This window comes from Camellia sinensis, chromosome 4, assembly GCF_055761805.1.
Source record: "Camellia sinensis isolate YWXY chromosome 4, ASM5576180v1, whole genome shotgun sequence".
Classification (NCBI taxonomy): Eukaryota; Viridiplantae; Streptophyta; class Magnoliopsida; order Ericales; family Theaceae; genus Camellia; species Camellia sinensis.
In genome coordinates, this window is record NC_138964.1 from 215,626,407 (window position 1) to 215,651,593 (window position 25,187).

Here is a 25,187-nt window from a genome sequence, read left to right on the forward strand (position 1 = left end):
CAAACCTTAGGGAGGAATCTGTATTTTCACCAAATCTCGAGGGGATATTTGTAATTTGCCCTTTTTTTAAAAGAATCAATTACATTAAGACTTTTCAATTCTTAACGAATGTCATTTTACCTCATTTGTGAATTCATGTTATTACCCTATTCTTAATTTTTTTTTCTAAAGGTTAATTACACTAAGACCTCTCAATTTTTAACAAATATCAGTTTACCTTACTTAGGAATTTGTATATTTTAATCTCAATTATAAAAATGCATCAAATTCACTCCATGTGAATGCAACATTTGTGTGAAAATTTATAATTAAGGAGCCTTATAAATAGAAAGTAGGGTTGAAAATGAGCCGAGTAATAATTTTTTATTTTATTTTTCTGATCGGGTATCTGAGCCAGCTTACGAACGCACCTCGACTAATTCTGGGACTCACGCAAAGCACCAGGGCCGCCCCTGGGGCATAGGCCACAAGGCCCCTTAAAATAGACAAAAAAAAGGGCCCCATTCTATTATAATTTTTAGTGTAATATATTAGGTATGTTTTAAGTCCAAAAAAAATTAAGGAAGACTCAAATTAACTTAAAATAAATTAATCCATTAAAAAATTGAAAGGCCCATTTAAAATAATTAGCATTATTATTCATTGAAAATGATTTTGCAAAAAAATTAGATTATGCAAGTATGATTGATTTATTTGCTACTAAAAATACAAGAAGAGTGAGGATCAAGCGATACTTATTAGTCATTGTAATGTAATACTAAGTATTTTTTGTAATTTTGAAATTAATTTTTTGTCCTTTACTTTCAAATTTTTATTTCATTCAATGAAAAAAAAATGTGAAGGGCCCTAGAAATTTATTAGTTGATTATCGGCTTTGGGCTTCGGAAATCTCACGGCGGGGCCTGCAAAGCACCCCTTCTATACGGATTAGGCAAATATTGGATAGAGCTCGCAGGCATGACCCCAATGAATGGATTGCTCCCAATGGGAGTTGAATATGAGATTTAGAGGGAGCATATCTTAGGACTTAAGTTGTACCCACTAAAACAACTCTTTTGGGGTTCCGAATAATAAATTGTTCAAATTTGATTTGATAACCTAATGAGTTTACAATTATGTTCAAGCTTCGTTTGTTTATAAATAAAACCAATTTCAAATGAGTTTTTAACGAATCGAATATGAGTCGAGTTCGAATAGTTTGATTTTTTGCAAGTAAACTTATCAAATCAAATAATAGAATGTTTAAATTTGACTTAAAAACTTAATAAAGTTAACTTATTTATATAACGAGTGAATATTATTGAGTTTTTAATGAATTGAATATGTGTCAAGTTTGAATAATTTAGTTAGTTTAACACCCGTAAATAAAATGGAGTAAAATGATATTTTGGTAAAAGTTAAGAGGTGTAATTGTAATTAATCTTATTTTTTTAACGGCGGAAATTTCCCACTCATCTTTCGCGCCATACCAAAGGATCGCACGATGCCTCACTCCCCACCGCCTCTCTCTTTCTATATATATATATAAATCACAATCTCTGTGAAGTGTTTTTTGTTCTCTCTCTCTCTCTCTCTCTCATTCGAAGCTCGCAACAATGGCAGACGGTCACCTTTTCAACAGCATCTCCCTTGGAGGCCGCGGCGGCACTGTAATCTCTCTCTCTCTCTCTCTAGATTCTGTAGAAATTTGAAGTTCCAGGTTTTTTTTTCTCGATAAATGTTTACACTTTCGAGTTATTCTTTTAGGTTTTCGAAACCCTAACCCTAACTCTAATTTCTTTCGGACCTTAATTTTTCTCTTGTCTATCCAAATCCCTGTGTGATTTCCTGCTTTTCTAGGGTTTGGACATGATTTGTACTTTATTTGTTTGAATTTATTGGAAGATTTTCCCCTGATGTAGTTTCGATTTTCTATCTTTTCAACGAACAGTGGGAGATTTTCCAGGCTCTTTGTGTATGAATATGTGTACATATTCTGTACTTTGTTGCTGTTTTAATAGTAAGCGTCACAATCGTGCGAACTTGGGAGATGAGGATTTTGAACCGCACCCAAATTTCAAATACTTAAATTTTCAGGCTATTTTAGATAATTTAAACCATTTTCAATTTTCAAACTATTGTACTTAATTTAATTTATCGATGATTTAAACCAATCTCCTGTATGGGCAGAATTTTAGGGTTTTAGATTGGAGTTTAGTCGAGTTTCTGGGAAAATTGTTTTGTTTTATTTAAATTTGGATGGATTTTCGATGATGTGAAAATTGCCTTCTTAACTTGCATATGTTGGGAAATGCAGAATGCAGGGCAACTTAGGATTCACTCAGGGGGTATACTGTGGAAAAAAACAGGAGGTGGGAAAGCTGTGGAAGTTGACAAGGCTGATGTTGTGGGCCTAACCTGGATGAAGGTACCCCGCTCTAATCAACTAGGGGTTAGAATTAAGGACGGTCTGTACTACAAATTCACTGGCTTCCGTGACCAGGTAATTTCTTTATCTGGGATTGTTTTCTTTTCTGCATTTGATTTATATCGTGGTAATGTAGTTCCTTAATTAAGTCTGTTGAGTGTCATACTGAAGGAATATTATTATTTCTGTGTACACATTAGGAACTTTTAATTTTATTTATGACAAAGTTGAGTACTTCTGGTTGGGTAACTTAATAGTTTCATCATTATCCAGAAGGTTAAGCCTATTATGGAACCTGTCATATGCTTATTGTGTATATGTTTAATATACAAGCTTCTTGTTGTTTGGTTATGTCCCGGATTGCTGTGTTTGTCAACCTTATTAGACATGATGTTGACTATGTGTTTTAATTTATAATTTTCCCAACATTTTTTTTTTCCGCCCTCTCGCGTGTGGTTGGGTTACTGCAAAAGAATAGGGAGCCTTTGCCCAGTAGGGTATTTTTGGTTCTTTAGAACTTTTGTACTATTGAACTCCTTGCTCATATGGTATTTCAAGTTGCGTAGTGGCTTATAATCCCACCTCCATTGTGATTCTTAAACTGCCTCTTATTATGATTCCAGTAATATACTAACTTTAACCTAGAAGTTTGCTTCTTCATGGTTTACATTTTTTAACTTCAGCCATTGGAGTTCTATTTGTCATATCTCCATGTAAATATTGTAAACCTTCCCATCATTGGGTCCTTGTAATAGTTATACAATTTCCCTTTCTTAAACTTCTTGATAATTCTTATGTTGTTCATCAGTACATGCCTTGCAGGATGTGGCTATATACATTTTACCTTTCTTAAACTAGATAATAATTCTTATGTTGTGCATCCATACCTGCCTTTCAGGATGTGGCTACTGTAACCAGTTTTCTTCAGAGCAGTTGTGGAATTACACCCGAAGAGAAGCAGCTTTCTGTCAGTGGAAAAAACTGGGGTGAAGTTGATTTAAATGGTGAGTGGATTTTGTTGGCATGTAGTGTTGTTTGGTCATTTCTGTATTTATTCCTTTTTTGCCTTAGAAGCAATTTATTGAAAGTAAATTTGTTTCGGTTTTGTTTGGAACTCCTAAACTAAGAAGGAAGAAATTATGAGGTATTACATTTTAAATGGTTTGGTCTTTTGGAAAACCATGAGTAGAAGAAAATGTGAAGGAAAGAAAAGAAATTTTTTTTTTTTCATAAATGGTTCTTTTATTTTATTTTTCATACCTTTTCATTTTCCCTAGTTGGTTCCAAGCTCCAAATAAAGCCTTGGTAACGTTCCCCATCAATTTTGCAAATTATAGCCTCTTTCATTGGTAATATGTAGTTATCATCTTATGTTTGCTCTCTCTTTTTGTATCATAAATAAAAGAATGGACTTGTGCCACCCTATTTCATCATTGGCTTTTGGATGATGAATTAGTTTATATAACCTTTTTCTCATTCAAGCCATTAACTTTGGAGTTTGCGTGCATTGAGGGCTTGAAACTATTTACCATTTTACTTGTATACATTACTTCCTTCACATATATCCTGTTGTTTTTTTAAAACGGCTCCCAAGTTTTTATTTATTTTCATTTTTAAATTTGTAGGGAATATGCTGACTTTTCTAGTTGGTTCAAAGCAAGCATTTGAGGTATCTTTAGCAGATGTCTCCCAAACACAACTTCAAGGAAAAAATGATGTCATTTTAGAGTTCCATGTGGATGACACAACTGGTGCTAATGAGGTTGATTTCAGTTCATTTTGAGTTTTCTGAATCATGCTGTCTTTGTACATCGGATGCTTTCTAAGTTGCATTTATTGGAGCAATTTCATTATCATGATGCTTTGGTGTTATGGTTGCAGAAAGATTCATTGATGGAGATAAGTTTTCACATTCCTAATTCCAACACTCAGTTTGTTGGTGATGAAAATTGTCCCTCTGCTCAGGTAAGTTTTTTTTTTTTCTTTTGGTTTCCTGGGTTTGCTTTGAATTACGGGTAGAAATCGAACAATTGTTTACTTATATTTTTTTCTTTTATGTTAGGTCTTTCGTGACAAAATCATGTCAATGGCGGATGTTGGTGCAGGTGGTGAAGAGTCTGTTGTTACATTTGAAGGAATTGCGATTCTTACTCCAAGGTGAGTACTGTGCTTCTATCTGGTATCTTTTGTAGTTCCATGGTATTTATGTGTCTTTTATATTATGTTGGTTTTTCTTTGTGCAGGGGTCGATACAATGTTGAACTTCATCTTTCATTTTTGAGGCTCCAAGGGCAAGCCAATGATTTTAAAATTCAGTACAGCAGTGTTGTACGCCTTTTTCTACTGCCTAAGGTTATTTATTATTTATAGTTTAGAAGTTTTTTTTTTTTTTTCTTGGTCCAGAAGTTCATTTTCTTTGCTTAATGTTAGAAACATTAACATGCAAATTGTCAATTGATCAATATTGACTAGTTGTGTTTTTTGGAAGATGCGACAATATTAAACTTAACTCACATATATTGTCATGTGTTTCTGCAGTCTAACCAACCACATACCTTTGTTGTTGTTACTCTCGATCCACCTATCCGTAAAGGCCAAACTTTGTACCCACATATTGTCTTGCAGGTATTGTTGGTTGTGTTCATTAAGGTCACCATTTAAGCTTTCTTAGAGATCATGTGTCCATGTGATGATTTATATTGTACCCTACCATCTTTATGCAGTTTGAAACAGACTATGTTGTTGAAAGCACCCTGTCAATGAATGAAGATCTTTTGAATAGCAAATACAAGGACAAGTTAGAACCATCGTATAAGGTATAGTAGTGATGTTGTTTCATCTTTTGATGCCATTCCTAATGCACCATTTTGTACATGTTCAAAACACAATCTGTTGCCTTTTTTTTTTTTTTTTCCTTTTTTTTGTGTGTGTGTAATAAATTACACAATTTTGCTTATATTGTGATAGCAATATATATAGATATATATAACTAAATCTACTCGCTTTGGTATGATTTTCTTTTCTCTAATACATCAGGGCCTGATTCATGAAGTATTCATTTTGATAATGCGTGGCTTGTCTGGTGCCAAAGTCACTAGACCTGGGAAGTTCCGTAGCTGTCAAGATGGTTATGCTGTTAAGTCTTCATTGAAAGCTGAAGATGGTGTCCTGTATCCACTTGAAAAGGGATTCTTCTTTTTACCCAAGCCTCCAACTCTTATTCTTCATGAAGAGGTAACTTTCTGGCCATACAAATGCTTTAACCCTGTGGTTTACTGGTTGGTGATAGATATATTATATTGAATTATATCCGGTTTGGGGTTTACTTTTCAAAACAAAATATGCCTGGTTTGGGGTGGATTGACTTGTTGAACTGGCGTATCTTATCTCAGATTGATTATGTGGAGTTTGAAAGGCATGCTGCTGGAGGCGCAAATATGCATTACTTTGATCTTCTTATCAGATTGAAGTCTGAGCAAGAACATCTTTTCCGGAACATTCAGAGGAATGAATATCACAATCTTTTTGACTTCATCAGGTTGCTATAAGCTTCTCATGTTCTGTTATGGAGAGTTGGAAGTTACTTGGACTCTAATTCTATTGTTCTGTTGATGCAGTGGGAAAGGTTTGAAAATCATGAACTTGGGAGACATCCGAACTACAGATGGTGTCACTGCTGTTCTGCAGAATGATGATGATGATGCTGTTGACCCACATCTTGAGCGGATTAAGAATGCTGCTGGTGGAGATGAGAGTGATGAGGAGGTAAACTCAAAATTCATTTAGCTTCATTCATTGGATGCCATGTCATGTTTGAAATTGCCAAAGATTGGAGACAACTGAAAGTTTGATTTTTTACTTTGATGTAAAATTTGATTTTTATTTTTATTTTATAGTAGTTATGTAGTTTGCCTCTTGTGTCAATTTGGTCAATGTTATTTTAGTTGCGACAAATTTCCCCTTTAATTTTCACATCGTATCAATTTGTTTCAATTAAAAACAGCCATTAGGAAATGGGACAGAAGAAGTCACCATTTTGCCAGTGTTAGATAACACTTGATTAATCAAAATTAAATTACTTTGACGTGTATATATATAAATAAATTTATGTAATGAATGAAAGGGGGATGACAGTGGGTGGAGGACTGGGTTGCAAGGGATGGGATGGGATGGGGTGGGTGGATTGGATTGTGGTGGGGCAAGGGAATTGGTGGTTGGGGGATTGGATTTTTGAGTGGGTGGATTGGATTGTGGCGGGGTAAGGGGTTGGTGGTGGGGGAAGGAGGAGGTGAGGGGTTGGGTTGGATGGTGGTGGTGGTGGAGGGTGCTGTGAGATGGTGGGTTGGTGGGGGAACCACCGATGCTGGTCTGCATCATGAGAAGGTGATAGGTGTTGATAGCAACATCGTAGAGAAGAGAGTGGGCAGAGCAATCGGCCTTAAAGATGGTGTCATTGTGGCAGCACTTGCCAGTGGGGAGAGAGAGATTGGAGGTAGTCCGTTCGCTCGAAGATGACGACCTTATTTTTGTAAAGAAGTTGAATGTGAGTGGCAGAGATGCCTACACTCTTGTGCGGTAGATCTCACCTGCCACTGGGCGTGTTTGGCATCAAAAGCTTCGTTTGGTGGTGGTGTTCTACAGAGAGAGAAAGGTGGTGATTTAATTTTTTTCTTTTTGCCTTTGGAAGATGGTCACCTGAGGTGCACATGACCACTACTGTTCAAAATAGTGACAGATGTTATCAATTGGATCAACTTGGCACAATATAAAAAATTAAAGGGAAAATTTGTTGCAATTAGAGCTACATGGACCAAATTGACACAAGATAAAGTATGGGGATGATCATATTAGTTGTTTTCCTTATTTTCCCCCCTTGTGTTTATTTTTATGCTTGTGCATTTACATTTGTCTTTTTGTATCTCTTTATGGGTGTCTTCATTCATTGTTAAACCTGGTGGATTTTGGCAGGATGAAGATTTTGTTGCTGACGGGGATGATGGAGGCTCACCTACTGATGATTCTGGTAATGAGGAATCTGATGCTAGTGAAAGTGGAGGCGAGAAAGAGGTAAATCATTACATTCATTCTTGTTCTGCTTCTGTAAAACTAGTCTTACATCTGATGAATGGTGAATTCAGAAACCAGCCAAAAAGGAATCCAAGAAAGAACTGGCTGCTTCAAAGGCATCCTCTAGTAGGGGTAAGTCTAAAGATGGTGATGAAGATGGTTCGAAGAAGAGGAAACAGAAGAAAAAGAAGGATCCAAATGCACCAAAGAGGGCCATGTCTGGTTTTATGTTTTTCTCACAGAGCGAGAGGGAGGTCAGTATTTTTGGATACAGATCCCTGTTTCCTTAATTCCTTTTGATAGTCTTTGTTTGTTAGTTCTTAGAAACTAATATATAACGAGCCTGATAATTATGTGAGCATGCCATTATAGAGATGCAATTATATGTTGATTTAGCTATTTAACTTCACACATTTTAGAAGCAAAACTCATTTTTGGGTTGAATTAAGAAGTTTTTCCTGATAATATATTAATCTCTTGAGCCTTTTGTGTGTCATTGAGCTCCGCAAGTTTGACATAATTCTATTAAGCTCCCTTAATGCTTTAATTCATATAGCATTTATCCTTCTTTTTACCTATAATTTGTGAAGTCATATGGATATAAAAATGATATTGTGTTAAAATCCACCTCTCCACCTACTTCACCCACTTAAACCTACTCCACTAAACCTAACCCACTACACCACTACCACCTCACCTACTCCACTAAACCTAACCCACTACACCACTACCACCTCCACTTCACCTATTCCCTACCTACTACACACTCACCCTCTTCTATATATAGGAATCATGAATCATTGTAATAGAAATCAAAAAACATACATCAATCAATAATATCAATCATCAATACATATTTCATTCTCTCTATTTTTTCATACATCAAATTTTACATGGTATCAGAGCGAGGTTAAGAACCTAGTAATTTCGTTTCACCGGCGGGCGGCAATCTCGCATTGGCCGCCTGCCGGACAAATCCAAATTTCCCAACAATGGGTTTCACACACACAGGATTCATAGCTCCTTTTTGCACCCAGCAGACAGCTTTGCAATTGGACCCTCTGTCCACCGTGGGTGATAGCAACACACCAAACAGCTTGCAGCTGGTCACGCTACCCCCCCTATGGAGCATGGTGGGAGGCCAAACCACAGAGCAAGGAGATTGTTCGAAATTCAAAGGGAACATTCCACATTGCTGTAAGAAGGATCCAACAGTTGTGGACTTGTTGCTAGGAACTCCTTACAACCAGCAGATCGCAAATTGCTGCAAGGGGGGAGTAATTAACTCATGGGTGCAAGATCCATCCAATGCTGCGAGCTCATTCCAGATTAGTGTTGGTGGAGCTGGAACTACTAACAAAACAGTGAGGGTGCCCAAGACCTTGACCTTGAAAGCACCAGGGCCAGGTTATACTTGTGGTCCGGCAAAAGTTGGCAAACCCACCAAATTTGTTACCCAAGATGTAAGGAAAGTCACACAAGCTATGATGACTTGGAATGTTACATGCACATATTCGCAATTTCTGGCTCAGAAAACTCCTACTTGCTGTGTTTCACTCTCATCCTTCTACAACAACACAATTGTACCCTGCCCGACATGCACCTGTGGCTGTCAAAACAACAATACTCAGCCGCCTCAAGCACCGCCTACGGCGTCGAGAGAATTTCGTGATTTCATCAATTGTTGTTTGCAGAGAGCTCCATCCAAGAGATGGACCATACCTGTGGCTACCTACCATATTCGGCAGAGCAGCAGCAGACAAGATGGGCTATATCTCCTGAGAAAACAATTTTCAAGAAGGAACAATTTTCATCCTCATCATCATGTAACCATCTCTCTCTCTCTTAAGGAGAATAAAGAAGAAAAGAGAAAACAAAACAGGAACCACACATTGTTTTGCACACGCATTCTTGTTCCCCACTCATATTTTTTTATATTTCTTTTACTCCTCCTTTTGACAAGGACACGAACCACACACTGTTTTGCACACCCATCATCTTTTTTTTTTCCCTTAGTGGTAGGACCCGCCAACACCTTTGAATCTCCCCTTTTCTTTTCTTTTTTATTTTTTATTTTTTATTACTTTAACCTTCCGAAATTTTTCTTCACCTTTATCCCACACTTCATTTTATTTATTATTATTATTCTTATTTTCAAAAAAAAAAAAAAAAAAAAAAAAAACCCATCATCATCTCTCCTCCGTTTGATTTCAAACTCCTTTATTTTTATTTATTTTCTCCAAACCACTTTCCTTATTTCCCCCATCTTTCATTTTTGATTTCAAATATATTTTTATTATTTCTTTCTTTATTTTTCTTTCACATTATTTTTAATCTTTTTCCAATTCCATTCATACCATATAGCTTTGCACACCAAACCATATTTTATTCATCTCAGGGATCCACCCCGATCATCATTTTACACAAAAAAAAAAAAAAAAAAAAAAAAAAAAAAAAAACACCAACAGCTTTGTTTTCTTTTCTGCGGCCGGCCACCAACCGACCTCACTTCTTCGCCTATTCCGCCGGTCTTTTCTTCTTGCCTCCGTCCTGGGCGGCCCTTGCCGGTGTTGCCTCCGTGTTTCCCACTCCACTGGGCATGATCACTACTCCCTGCTCCTCCACTGTAGCATATGGCGGCCCTCCAAATCGGAACATCACGGTGGCCTTCCGCTTCAGCTCCTTGTTTTCTGCCTTTAGCACACTTATCTCTGCTCGCGCACACTTATACATTCGTTGGAGCAGAGCCAGTTGGGCTTTTAGCTGCTGCACCTCATTCGTTCTACTTTGCAGCCGGTGCGACAAGTTTGTGACCGCCGTCATGGTCTCCACACATGACTTCAAAGTATACTGATTGACCTCAATATCAGTTTGCATCGCCATTTTTTGCTCCACAGACCGCATCGGAAAGTTCAACGGAGCAAAATCAGAGGTGTTTGGTTGAGGTTCACGGGCCACCGCACCAGTTATCTCTCTTGTTGACTCGTTGAGGTCTGGAAAGAGAGTGAGCAGACTACGGGACGACGAGGCCATTTTTTGGGCAACCGAGTATTACAGAGTGTTTCAAGATTTGCAGCTCTTAGAGACAATCTCTCAGAAAACGAATATCTCTCTCAGAAAATGAAGAGTTTTTTCAGAAGTTTTTTCACAAAGTTTTTTTGTCTTCGCTTCTGTCTCAAGCACAGCCTCCGCCTCAGTTTATAAAGACCCTGACGAAGAGGCAGACACGCGCATCATGCGCCGCTCGGCGCTCGACGACAACATGGGCGCGCTTTTTGATGGCCCGCCTTTTGATGGCACGCCTTTTGATGGCACGTCTTTTTATGGATTGGGCACGCTTTTTGATAGCACGCCTTTTTGAAAGATTGGGCACACCTTTTAAGGGTGCGACTTTTTAAGGGTCCGACAAGACTCTGTAAACTGTCCCGACACTGATTCCGGTTAGCTCCTTCAGGGGTCTGACAAGACTCTGTAAACTGTCCCGACATTGATTCCGATTAGTTTCTACAAGGGTCCAGCAAGACTCCGTAAACTGTCACAACAACTGTCACAACAGTGTCTGTTACAACGGTCCGACATGACCCCGTAAACTGTCTTCTACATCGGTCCGACATGACCCCATAAACTGTCTTCTACATCGGTCTGACACGACCACACAGTGTCTGCTACAACGGTCCGACATGACCCCATAAACTGTCTTCTACATCGGTCTGACACCGCCATCCAGTGTCCTCTACACCGTTATGACACCACCATACAGTGTCCTCTACATGGTTATGACACCCCCATACAGTGTCCTCTACAACGTTATGACACCACCATCCAGTGTCTTCACCAATGGTCTGACACGACCATACAGTGTCTCGTATCCTCTTTTATTTTTATGTATTTTTTTGTTTTGTTACTCTCTCCAAACTCAAGTTAGTTAGTTCCTATCCCCCTTGAGTTTGCGGAGGCTGTTAAAATCCACCTACTCTCGACCTACTTCACTCACTTAAACCTACTCCACTAAACCTAACCCACTACACCACTACCACCTCACCTACTCTACTAAACCTAACCCACTACACCACTACCACCTCCACTTCACCTACTCCCTACCTACTACACACTCACCCTCTTCTATATATAGGAATCATGAATCATTGTAATAGAAATCAAAAAACATACATCAATCAATAATATCAATCATCAATACATATTTCATTCTCTCTATTTTTTCATACATCAAATTTTACATATTGTTATATCTTTTACATTAAAATGCATATATATTCATGTTTATCCCTATGTCTACAAACCATCAGGATTAGTTCCGGTCCTTTTTTAGTAAGGCTAAAAGGAAAGTTAGTGTCATTATGCCCAACTTGTGGGGTTTATTATATTTCTAAACCTCAAGGGGAGTCAGTGAAATTTACCTGATATTTAATTACTGTGCCACTTCTTTTATATGCAAGCTAGGCACTTATAATTTTCAGAGTTAGTACCATATTCAGATGCTTACAGATGTTCTTGGAGTCTATACTTACCCCTTGGGTTTTGTACAAATCTATACTTACCTTTATGCTGTGTTTGGTTAGGGGATTTAAGGAGGGATTTGAAAAGGGAAATGGAAAAGGTAGGTGAAATGTGAAAAAAATATACTTACATTTCACTTGGTTTCACACACTTTTTTTCTTTCCCTTTCCAAATTCCTCTCCAAATCTCCCAACCAAACACAGCGTTAGTGTTAATTGTTTCCCTAGTCTTTGAACCTCTATCTGAGACTCTAGAACCAACTCATTTCACGAGGACATGACAAATACATCTTATGTCTCTGTGTGTGTCAATGTTTGTCAGTATATTTTCTTGTCATATGTCAAACCTCCTAGAGTTGATTGGATGGGTTTCTCATACTGTAATTTTGATTGCAGAATATCAAGAAAACTAACCCTGGAATTGCATTCACTGATGTGGGGAGAGTTCTTGGTGAGAAATGGAAGAAGTTGTCAGGTTTGTCCTTTTGACATGATGTTTGTTCCTAGTACATAATCAATGATAACTACTTTCTAATTTTGCTGAAAGTGGTTTTTGCAGCTGAGGAGAAAGAACCATTTGAAGCAAAGGCCCAAGCTGATAAAATGCGTTACAAGGATGAAATCAGTGGTTACAAGAACCCTCAGCCGATGACTATTGATTCTGGAAATGAATCTGACAGTGCATAGAGTTTTAGGGCTTCTTTTTATTTTATTTTATTTTCAATTAAGTTGCTAAGTAGCAGTATTTAGTTAATGATGTTTCTATACCAACTTTCTGGTTGTAGAAATCTAGTTCTCTGGGCACATTTTGAGTATGCAAGAGAACTGGTTAATCATTTAGTAATTGTTAGTTTATAGAATTCTTGCGCTGTCTATTCGTGTATCTGTAGGTGTATTTTGTTTAAGATTTTAAGAAGTTTTTAATGTTGAGATTTGATATTTTCCTTTAACAATGACTCTTATTGATGTTGACAGGTTTAAGATTTTATTATTAGGAGATTTACGTGTAAGTTTTAATAGGTGAATTTATTATTTAATAAATCTTATGATAATGACGTTTTTCATCAAATAATATTAAAAAATATCATTAATTGTTAATCTTTAGCGACAATTTAAAAATTTTGTTATAAAAAATATTACTAATTATAAGTTTTAGTAACAGTTTAAAAAATTATTATAAAGAAGTCATTAATTTTTAACTTTTAATGATAGTTTGAAATTTTTGTTATAAAAAAACGTTATTAATTGTAAGTTTTAGCAGTAATATATAAAAATCATGATAAAAAAATCACTAATTGTCAAGTTTTAGCGACATGTAAAAAATCACCACCAAAAATTATTTTTAGCAATAATTTTATTAAGATTATTTTAATAAAACTTAATAGAAATTAAATTTAATTATTAACCATTTATTTTTATGTTATTTGTATGGCATGCTAGTTAGTAAATTTTGTTTTTTTGCTTTGGATAAGTACATTTAAGCATTTGTTGCTCGTCAAATCTCACATCATAAAAAAGCTATTTTCACTTGTTAAAATTTATTACAAGATTTTTCAAAGAGGACCATATTACACATTTGAAGTATGCAATAAGTCACTAAGAAGGGTTGAACTTTTGAATTAAGGAAAGCTTCTCATTAACAACATATTTGCTTCTGGATCCTAATGCTATGCGGTTTATTGGAATGAATTCTAAGAGAATGATATTCTATCATAGTGTTCATTTTCATGTTTGGTTTGTTAAAAAAATTATAGAAAGTGCATGGAATTATGATTAACCGTTGTAAAAAAATGGTTATTCTATAAAGAAGTTAAGAATGATAATTTTGTTTAATCTACCTTTATTCAGTGAGTCAAACATTACCTAATAAATCATCATTAAACATTTGTTTTGGGCTCGAAATGTTGCATGAACTATAGTAGTTTATAATAGAGAGATATATAGAGACCAAGCATTTGGTAGGATTAGATGGCTTTTGGCAGATGGATAACCAAGAGGCTTCTGCATTTGAGAGAGCTTCTAAATACACAATTTTTTTGTTTTCATACTTGCCAAAAATTAATTTTCTAAATTAAAATTGCTGTGTTGTGGAGAGAAGGGGTGGTAGGGAGGCTGGGGAGGAAGGAGCGGCAATTGTGGGCAGCAACGGTGAGAGAGCGCGAGAGGAGTGGATGGTTTGCCGAGAGTGAAGAGATTGAATGTGGGATAGTTTTGAGATTAAAGTGGGTGTAAGATGATATTAAATGTGTGCATTTAGAAGCTCTCTGGATTTGGAAAACTTCTAAATACACTTAATAAATATTGCTCTATACTTATTTGCAAGTATTTTTTCATAAGGTATAAGAATTCGAATCCATATAGTGGGTGTTGTGAGAAATTTAAGTGCTTATTTTGATAGAAAATTAACCAAAACAATAAATAAATAGACCAGTAAAGCCAATAAAGTGGGTTCATTGATTTCTCTCATCATTGCATTACATATTAAAGCATTGTTCCTTCCCTCTCTTTTCATCATATTTACATTGGCCCCCCCTCCCCCCCCCCCAAAAAAAAAACCATGTACACAAAATTCAATCAAAAAATGAAAACAACTTAAAATACGTCTGTATATAGTTGTTTTATATATATTTTTTTGCGATTGAATTCTTTGTACCTAGAAAGTATTGTTCACATTGCAATTGTTTAGGCTAGATGCAAGAAACATTTCTAACAAGGTACACCTGGCCTGCAACCACCAATGACACCGGAAAAGCGGGTAAGGCTCTTAACTATTTTGCCTTTCTTTGGTACAATGATATCAAGGCGTCCGAACTTGTTAACACCATTAGAGTCTCCAGATTCAATAAAGAATGCTCCTCTCTGGAATAGATCACCTTTTGATCTCCATGTCCATTTCTTCCACTCAAGACTCGGGGGCATCCCTATGTGTAACCTACACCATCCCATAAATAGAAAATGTGGGGATATATTTTTTGAGTACCAACACGTGGCCAAGGTGACGCCGACGTGTCAGCCGAGGTGCCACATGTCCTGGTTGTTATGCCGAGGTCATCTCGGATAGGCCGAGATTACCTTCGAAGATATCAGAATCCGAGATAAGCGAATGAGGGGCAAGAGTCCTAAAATGAGAGAGGACTTCAATTTGTATTAAGATAAGACTCTTAGAGAGTTTATCCTAATCTTACTGGGAGTCCAAGATTAGCAGTAACCTGAGTCCATAGAAGTTAGGCTTCTATTGGGACTAGGTTTATTTTGACTATAAAAGAGAGGCACCCCCATGGGTCTAAGGTATGCTTTTGATACTCAAGCTTGTGAGTTTAGCACTTGATTTATCTTTGAGAGATATACTGACTTGATCGTCGGAGTGCCCCTGGGTGGACGAACCACCGTCGGAATCTTCTCTTTCTGTTGTAGGTCAGCTAGGTACCATCTATTCTGCCCGTGCTCTCCAGCTGATTACTAAGCGGGCAGTGTGGTCAGAAAATCACTCACACAGAAAACAAATTAAAAAAAGATGTACATTTTGTAATTTATTAAATTGCATACATATATGGATACATTTTTTTTGTTTTCCTAATAGTACCTGTTTAAATTCGTGTCTGACTGGAGCAATGAACCGGTTGCCCTCACTAATGAGGGTAGCATGGTGGCTACCGCCAATGGCATACATATTCCAGTGAAGCCATGTTTGTTTGGATGGACATGAACTTGGGATTGGACTAATAGTCTAATAAAATTATTAATCCGATGTTTGGTTAAATTATTGAAGTACGGACTAACAATCCATCCGGATATGGTATCTCACATATGGTAGTCAATTCAATCCCACAGAGAGAGGTGAGATATAAATTAGAGGATTAAGCAAAAGTTTAGACTATTAGCCTCTCTTTATAATCTTAACTCAATCCAAACATAGGATAAGATATACAATCCAAAAGGATTTGTAATCCTAGGACTATTAGTCATGATAATGCTAATTTAACCTAATCCAATCCGTCCAAACAAAGATGGCCTGAGTGTAATCGTTGTTGACAACGTGGACCAATCCGGATCGGACTCTTGGCATTCTTTGATGTAACCTTTTACCAAAATGGTTGCACATAACTGTCACTTGCATGTAGTCATCAGCAATGTTTGTATCACGTGCACCAAATAGCAGTACCTTCACCATTACATGTACAACCAATATTAGCATCATCCTCTCTTCATCAATATCTCATAGACAATTGTCGCAATAAAAAAATAAAAATAAATTATGTAATTAAATTTGTATCTCGAACTGAGATATATAGTGTATATTCAAAATTAACGTAATGTGAGTCATATTCAAAATTAATATAGTTAATTGATGTAGTAATAATCTAAATAATTTTTTTGTTTTGAAATTTCGTATAGAAAATGATGATGTTCTTCACGAACTGGATGGCAATGCCAGCCCCATAAGCAATGTAGACTTTAGCACCGCGGCCATCGATTGTCTTGTGGCTCTGCATGATCAACTCCTAGGCCTGCTTCAACCTGAATAAGAGAGAGAATCAAAACAGTTTAGATCTCATGACAATTATCAACGTTTCAAGGTATTTTGAAAAATTTTTAAAAGCGTCACAAAGCTACACCAATTAGTGAAAAGTCTTTATGGAGCCGTATAGAAATACTTCATGAATTTTCTGTTTAAAATTCTTTCATGATTAAATTACAAAAGAAATGTGTCAATTTTACAATTACATAGCTACCCTACATTAATTGTTATGAATCAAATTCTTATCATTCACTAGTTAGGAAAAAATAACGTGACACAATTTCATAAAAAAATTAATTTTTTTTTTTATAATAGTATAGAAGTATAAATAAACTTGATTATCATGTTGCGCTGGAATATGATCCACAACGGCTCTTTCTGAATGACAACGTGGCAGAGGGTTCCGGGTCTCGGGTTCAAGACATCATCGTCAGAGGGGTTGGTGACGATGTAGATTCTTCCGGCCTTGCCTCCGGTGGTGACGCGGCCAAAGCCGATGGCACAGTCAGCCAGCCTCTTTCTCTTTCTCTGAAGGGGCCTGCACCTCCAGCACTTGTCAATTGGGTTGGTGGCCTTGCATGGGCCTGTGTACTTTTTCTTGTTGGCTAGGCTTCTCCTGGTGCTGTTCCCCGTTTGGATTGGGGAACTTGATTCGGTGCTGTTTTTTGCCAATTGGGACTTCCCTTTAAAGGGTGCTTCATTGGCTAGGTGGTGTTCTTTGCCAAATGGGGCTTCACTTTTACTAATTGGGTGGCATTCAAAACTCTGAAACCATGAAATGTATAAAAAAAATAGATCAGCAATGCTCAAAACAGAAAAGAAAAAAAAAAAAAAAAAGAAAGAAAGAAAGAAAAGAAAGAAAAGGAAATGGTATTAGATTTTATCTCCTTCTCTATTCGGCCCAATTAATACACCTCTCATTATTATATAGTGTCTCACATTTTCATATAATTTAGGTCATGTTTGTTTGGGTGGACATGAGCTTGGGATTGGACTAATAGTCCAATAAAATTATTAATCCGATGTTTGGTTAAACAATTGAAGTACGGATTAATTATTTTAAACTTGACTATTAGTTAAGATAGGATACATAATCCAACGGATTGATAGTCCTAGGACTATTAGTCATAGGAATACTAATCCAGTCCGCCCAAACAAACATGGCCTTAATGGTTGGGAGTGTACTGATACAGGAAAAATAGAAATTCGAGGATAAATAATCATTGTTCATAAAAAATGCCTGAAAAAGTTATTGGATCTGAATATAAAATGTATGAAAAAAGGTATGAGATTTTTTTGTCCCCAAATGCTCACGTCTCTCTGTCACAATGCACCTCAATTGTTGAATCACGCCTCAAGATTCATGTATTTAGAGATTTCACATAATTTACTAGAGGTGAGTGCATTAGTACACATTATAGAAATTTGCGGATAGAGAATCATTAGACAGAAAAAATACCTAAAAAAGTCATCAAAATTTTATTTTGACATCAAGGCTACTATATATCACTATAATTTTACAATAAAACATAGATAAATCATATTTATGCATATCTATGTTGTTGCTATGGTGTAGGACTGTAAGGAGCATCAGATTGACAAGCAATGCTACTACATCAGACAACATCCATTTGACAAGCAACAACGCTAGAAGGCACCGAAAGGGAAAAAAAATACACTGGTCCTTGCTTGGTTACCAACCCAATTGATAGGTGTTGGAGATGCACTGGTATCACAATTTCAAATAGTCATTTCACAGATCATAATAAGCCAACTTAATTAATCTTAGTTGGACGTATTTTGATATTTGAAGCTAAGTGATATGTATATGTATAATTCAAGAAGTGGCAACTGTAATGATGTCTAAGATGACATTCAATTTGATGTTGATAACAAAAATGCTTGGAATGGTGAAGGTAATGCTATTTGGGGCACATGATTCACCCTCAAAGGATAAGATTATGCAGGTCACAATTGCATTCAACCACTTTGGTAAGAGATTAACACAAAGAATGCCTAGATGTCGATGGGGATTCATCCATGTCGTCAACAACGATTATACTCATTGGAACATGTATGCTATTGGAGGTAGCTCCAATCCTACCATCATTAGTCAGGGAAATAGATGCATTGAGATTGCTCCTCTGAACCCAAGGTTCAGGGAGGTACAAAAAGCAGTAGGAAAATTAAAGAAAAATACATTATTTGTATATGTTCATTATTTCTAATCATTCAAATTCACAAATATTATATGTGTATATATATACTGTGTGAGTAGATTTCTGACCACACTGCCAAGTTAGTATTCAGCTGGAGAGCACCGGCAGAATAGATTAAGCCCGAACAACCGGTCACAGAAATATAAGAATCTCACGGTGGTTCGTCCACCCGGCGTCACTCCAACGATTAAGTTAGTAATTAAAATATCTCTCAAAGATAACCAATAGTGCTTAACTCACTAGACAGGGCATAAAAAGTATACTTTAAACCCATAAGGGTGCCTCCCTTTTATAGCCAACACAAACCTAGTCCCAATAGAAGCCTAGCATCAATGGACTCTGAATTACTGCTAATCTTGGACTCCCAGTAGGATTGGGATAAACTCTCTAAGAGTCTTATCTTTATCCAAACTGAAATCTTCTCCCAATCTAGGACTCTAGTCCTCTATCCAAATATCTCAGATTTCGGTAGTATTGCACCATATCTCGGCGTCATGGTCTGCCCACGTGGTACCTCGGCTAACAATCTCGGCCACATGGACTACCCAAAAATATGTCTCCACAATTGCCTCTTAGGTTCTATTACCTCGGCAAACTGAGGTAGTGGAACCTATACATGTACTCCTCCGACCGAGATCATGACTTGTCAACGCTAAGAAATAAGGACTCATATGTCCACTCGTCAAGAATCAAGAATCAAGAACCAAGAACCATCATGTTCTATCTCATCCAGGTCCAACATCTCAACAGAGATCACACTACTAGCAAAAATCATGACTTGCTAGTTCAAGAACATCAAGATCCTGATATCATCTCATAAGAAACCAAGAATAAACAAGTTCTGCTCCCATCCAAATTCAACATCTCAACCGAGATCAACATCTCAACTGAAATCATCATGTCAACCGAGGTCGTCATCTCAACCGAGATCATCACCTCTACCGAGATCATCTCAATTGAGATTGCACTTCTCAATCAAGATCATCATCAGATTAGAGCGTACTAATCACGTCTCCAACGTGTCGCGTCAATTTTACCCCTAGTCGTCTAACATCAGCACGAACACGTCACCTAAGGACTCGAAATCATAACTTTTTGCCATTTTTTTTTTATTTTGCCTCTATCTGTGTCCCCATACTCTCTTTTTTTGCCTATGCAAACCATTATCATTGTTCTTGAAGCATTCATTGCCATGAATAATCGATTTGTGCCCCAGGTTCAAACTCTATTAGCTGAACCAGGCTAGCAGCCAAGCACTTCATCAATTACTCCACGTATCAACCCACAATTTCAATGGCAGTGCAAACACCGACATAGCGACAATCTTGCAGCTAGATCCAGGAACAGGAAACACCGAGGTCCTAAGCTTCCAGCCTTAGACCTTGATAATTTTTTAATCGCCTTATCTGTGAGTAACCATCGTCGTAACCAACGACGACATGTCTCGCCGAACTCTTGTTGTAGAAGACCTTCTTGTTGACATCCCTAATGTCATAACTGTGCAATCCACTCCATCTCCTTATAGTCAATTTGACAGGCTCATGCCTCCAGCAACTCAATATCTCGAAAGAGAAGCACATGAAGCAAGTGGACCAAGTTATTGCTACCAAAGCCGAGGCCATTGCTAAGGCTGAAAAAACAAGTCAATATGGCCTGCAACGAAGGCTACTATCTTGACTAGATGACAGCCCTCAAAAAGATGTTTGTCCCTAAGGACTCTCTCCTCCGTGATATGGGTCAGCTCAATGTCCCTTTCCCTTTCTCTCCCAATCAATCTGAGGATGAGGCCAAGGAAGTAGAAGAGGCCGACGATGAGGAGGTCGGAGACAAGGAAGAGGCCGAGGCTGAGGTTGCCGAGAAAGAATCTGAAACTGTTGTTGGGGCCAAGTCCCCTACTCTGTTGCTGGGGTCAAGTCCTCTACTCTAAATGATCAAGTCCTGGACTTGATTGAGGAGGACGAGGATGAGGCCTCCAAGAGCACCTCACCAAAGAAGGTCGACACTTCTGAAACCGAGATCACTGCCGCTGCAAAAAGCCTAGACCAGACTCTTCTAGAAATCGATGCCGAAATCACGGCCGAGAAGTCTGCCCAGCTATCTGTCGAGACCGAAACAATGCCAACAGCCGAGGTTGAATAGTCTGAGATCAATGCATAAGATCCTAGTACTTAGGAATTTTTCTTTTCATTGTACCTTTTTCTTTGTAATTTTCTTCTCTGTTTTGAACAGTATCTGTTTTGTCAGATTGATGTGCCTGTTTATGTACTTGAACAAGCTGTCTCTTTTCAATGCAAGCCTTCTATTTTCTTCTAAGTGTTGAATATTGCTTTCATCATGTATTCTTACCGCTTTTCTTCTATGTTTTGCATGTTTTCATACTTATTATATTTTGCATATCTGCAACGTACACCTTAACTATGCAATCTTCTCGGTACGGAGTACGTCGGCTATACCTACTAGCAGTTTTATCTCGGCTTTGACCTAACACTTGAAAATATTTATCATAATATTTTCACAAGTGTTATTTACAACTTGCCACTTCACTCTTTACTTATCAGGACCTTTGTCTTCTATTATTTCAACATAACCTTGGGTTAACTTCAACTTGTAAACTTTTCTTAAAATTTCAACAAGTGTTAAACCAATCTTTCTTTGACATAACCTTAGCTTAACTTCAACTTGTAAATTTTTTTTAAAATTTCAACAAGTGTTAAACCAATCTTCCTTTGACATAACTTCGGCTTAACTTCAACTTGTAAATTTTTCTTAAAATTTCAACAAGTGTGAAACCAATCTTAGCTTGTAAATTTTAACTCCCAAGCATCATTCTCCAGCCCTCTGCCCCCTAATGTGAACTTAAGTTCCACTTGGGTTCTCATTAAGCATGTGGCTTTGGCCTTGTCGCCGAGGTCAGATTCAAACAAAAACTGGCCGAGGTTACCAACCTTGGTCTCTTTGTTAATCTGACTGATATACACTTAGTTCCAATCTGTGTCTGATTCTGCCGATAAGATAGGTCCATGTTAATCCAATTTAGTTCAACTTTATTATATACAAGTATAATTCAACTCTGTCATATAACAAGTCTAAGTTATTCGTCATGTTTTGCTTAGAAACATCGCCAACTTAGTTCAACTCTATTATATGCAAGTGTAATTCAACTCTGCCATATAATGAGTCTAAGTTATTCGTCATGTTTCGGTTAGAAACATCGCCAACTTAGTTCAACTCTATTATATGCAAGTATAATTCAATTCAGTCATATAATCAGTCTAAGTTATTTGTCATGTTTCGCCTAGAAACATCGCCAACTTAGTTCAACTCTATTATATGCAAGTATAATTCAACTCTGTCATATAATAAGTCTAAGTTATTCATCATGTTTCGCTTAGAAATATCGCCAACTTAGTTCAACTCTATTGTATGCAAGTATAATTCAACTCTGCCATATAACAAGTCTAAGTTATTCGTCATGTTTTGCTTAGAAACATCGCCAACTTAGTTCAACTCTATTATATACAAGTATAATTCAACTCTGCCATGTAATAAGTCTAAGTTATTCATCATGTTTCTCTTAGAAACATCACCAACTTAGTTCAACTCTATTATATGCAAGTATAATTCAACTCTGCCATATAATAAGTCTAAGTTATTTGTCATGTTTCGCTTAGAAACATCGTCAAGTACTAGAATCCGGGATTCGAGATCTGGAATTCGGGATCTGCTCACTTAGGCTGAGCTCTTGTCTTCTCGGACTTAATCTTCTAGGCTGAGATCTTGTCTTCTGGGATTTGGGATCCGAGATCTGGAATCCGGGATCTGCTCACTTAGGCTGAGCTCTTGTCTCCTCGGACCTACTCATCTAGGCCGAGATCTTGTCTTCTAGGATCTGGGATCCGGGATTTAGAATCCGAGATCTGCTCACTTAGGCTGAGCTCTTGTCTTCTCGAACTTAATCTTCTAGGCTGAGATCCTGTCTTCTAGGATCTGGGATCCGGGATCTGGAATCCGAGATCTACTCACTTAGGCTGAGCTCTTGTCTCCTCGGACCTACTCATCTAGGTCGAGATCTTGTTTTCTAGGATCTGGGATCCGAGATCTTGAATTCGGGATCTACTCACTTAGGCTGAGCTCTTGTCTTCTCAGACTTACTCATCTAGGTCGAGGTCTTGTTTTCTGGGCACTAGTTTTGGTTGCTGGTGCCGGCATGTCTTGTAATAGGGATGTCGGCCGCATCACGTTGTTCTGCATCATGAGGTTAACCGTTGTTTGTAGATCTGTCAACTTATTTTCCATGTCTTTCAGTTTTCTTGTCTTTTCTCCGGCATATGTCCCTCCATACCTGAAGGTTACTTTTACGATAGTACTTATCTCAGCCTGTTTTCTTTGATGCGTCTCCCTTTTGGCCGATGTTATTCTCCCTGGGATTCTGATCCCATGCTCCTTCATTACGATTTTCTTCTTCCACGTTTAGATTGGCAAGTTTACCACCCCCACTAGGGATGTCGTCTCCAATCTTTTCTCCATGCTCGTTGTTGGCCATCTATTCTCCTTAAGTTCCCACAAACGACGCCAAATTGTGTGAGTAGATTTCTGACCACACTGCCAAGTTAGTATTCAGCTGGAGAGCACCTGTAGAATAGATTAAGCCCGAACAACCTGTCACGAAAATATAAGAATCCCGCAGTGGTTCGTCCACTCGGGGGCACTCTGACGATCAAGTCAGTAAAATATTTCTCAAAGATAACCAATAGTGCTTAACTCACTAGACAGAGCATAAAAAACATACCTTAGACCCATGAGGGTGCCTCCCTTTTATAGCCAACACAAACCTAGTCCCAATAGAAGCCTAGCTTCAATGGGCTCTGGATTACTGCTAATTTTGGACTCCTAGTAGGATTGGGATAAACTTTCTAAGAGTCTTATCTTTATCCAAACCGAAGTCCTCTTCCAATTTAGGACTCTAGTCCTCTATCCAAATAGATAGTTTGATGTCATCTAGGACTCTAGTCCTCTATCCAAATATCTCAAATTCCGGTATTATCGCCCCATATCTCAGCATTATGGTCCGCCCACGTGGCACCTCAGCTAACAACCTCAGCCACGTGGACTACCCAAAAATATGTCCCCACATATACATATACACACATTCTACACTCACGGAATAGTTTTTAATGAGATTATATGATCATTGACCTATTTATTTTCATTTTCTGGAATGGTATAGGTTACCAAGAGAGAGAATATTGATAAGACAGTTTGGAAAAATTGGACATGGAGGTCACAAAGAGATCTTATGATGAACGAAGCATTATGTGTTGAATCTGGAGACTTGCAAGAGGCTCAAAAGGCATTTACCAAAGTTGAGAACAAAGCTAAGATAGTAGCAACGCCCGGGATATTCCGTTATTATGATCACACGCTTTATTGGTACACTTGCTTGTTTTTCATAAAAACTATGTTAAAGACTCAAGAATATCTCATGCAAGTGGTATAATATAAATTATAAATGTCACATTATAAACAATAGGAGAAGTAAAAATAGAATTATGGTGTTGTTTTATTATTGAAAATTGAAAAAAAAGTGTATGAATGTTTTGCGAACGAATGCAGTGAAAGTTAAATGGCATTGGCCTTGTTTGGAAAGTTAATTATTTGGTTTTTTAATTATTTTAACCTGATTAAAACAGTTAGGTTTGGAAAGTTGGTTAGTTTTTTTTTTTTTTTTTATAGTTAATTTGATGGTTGTAGGAGAAAAAGTCAAATGATTATGAGTTGAATGTGACATTTTATCTTATTAACTACTAGTGTATGCCCGTGCCTAAAGGCACGGTGTAAATAATATTAAGATTAAAATGCAGTTATAATTTATCCGTATTATGTTAAAATTTGGAAAGTTTGTGTCATTTTTTTGATAAAGATATTGAAAAAAATATATTGAAATATTTTTCTTCCTAAAGAACTTGTGACAATTTTACTTGTATTACACGCTCTACAAAACTCAAATAAAATAACAACTCCCCCTAATCTTAATGCAAATTAAGAAACAAACATATAAGATTTATAATGTTCACCAATATTGTAAATCAAGATATAAGAGCAAGTAAAAAAAAATTGTAAACACTGAACAAAAACAGAAATTAAAGTTATTGTATACTTGTTAACGTTTTATAATAAAAAGAAAAAAAAAAATACTAAATCTATATAATAAAACACATCAATAAGTGCTCTACAATCTCAACAAATTGAATTGAAAATTAAATATCAAACAATACATAACAGCCTGTACTCTACAATTCCAAACAAATAAAATATAAAAAAAAATTAAATATCAAATTATGCACACCAGCAAGTGCTCTACAATCTAAAAGAAATTAAAATTAAAATGCACATCAGTTAGTGCTACTGCGGCCAATCAAATTATAACTACATAAGAAAAATAAACATTATATTGTCAT

The 25,187-nt window shown here is 37.0% G+C and overlaps 2 protein-coding genes and 1 pseudogene across 2 annotated transcripts; 2 read left to right on the forward strand and 1 right to left on the reverse strand.

Moving 5' to 3' along the window:
- Window positions 1–1,412: 1,412 nt before the first annotated feature.
- On the forward strand, window positions 1,413–12,941 carry LOC114303742 (FACT complex subunit SSRP1). The gene is made up of 16 exons (XM_028248892.2): window positions 1,413–1,649; window positions 2,297–2,482; window positions 3,306–3,411; window positions 4,033–4,169; window positions 4,289–4,372; window positions 4,470–4,564; window positions 4,651–4,759; window positions 4,946–5,032; window positions 5,131–5,223; window positions 5,444–5,641; window positions 5,800–5,945; window positions 6,025–6,172; window positions 7,376–7,474; window positions 7,546–7,728; window positions 12,388–12,466; window positions 12,551–12,941. Exons 1-16 carry the CDS (start codon window positions 1,596–1,598, stop codon window positions 12,676–12,678), a joined length of 1,932 nt encoding a protein of 643 aa, XP_028104693.1. The 5' UTR covers window positions 1,413–1,595; the 3' UTR covers window positions 12,679–12,941.
- On the forward strand, window positions 8,406–9,885 carry LOC114320776 (uncharacterized). The gene has a single exon (XM_028267846.2). It carries the CDS (start codon window positions 8,467–8,469, stop codon window positions 9,751–9,753), a length of 1,287 nt encoding a protein of 428 aa, XP_028123647.2. The 5' UTR covers window positions 8,406–8,466; the 3' UTR covers window positions 9,754–9,885.
- A 1,952-nt stretch (window positions 12,942–14,893) lies between the features above and the next one.
- Window positions 14,894–20,351, reverse strand: LOC145824444 (putative pectate lyase 7; annotated as a pseudogene).
- Between the last annotated feature and the right edge of the window lie 4,836 nt (window positions 20,352–25,187).

Excerpts from the sequence above, each read along its gene's own strand:
- LOC114320776 (XM_028267846.2), top strand. The coding sequence starts at position 8,467 with ATGGGTTTCACACACACAGGATTCATAGCTCCTTTTTGCACCCAGCAG.
- LOC114303742 (XM_028248892.2), top strand. The coding sequence starts at position 1,596 with ATGGCAGACGGTCACCTTTTCAACAGCATCTCCCTTGGAGGCCGCGGC. Across the intron at positions 4,373-4,469 it reads AAAATTGTCCCTCTGCTCAG|GTCTTTCGTGACAAAATCAT; the intron begins GTAAGTTTTTTT and ends CTTTTATGTTAG. Across the intron at positions 5,224-5,443 it reads AGTTAGAACCATCGTATAAG|GGCCTGATTCATGAAGTATT; the intron begins GTATAGTAGTGA and ends CTAATACATCAG.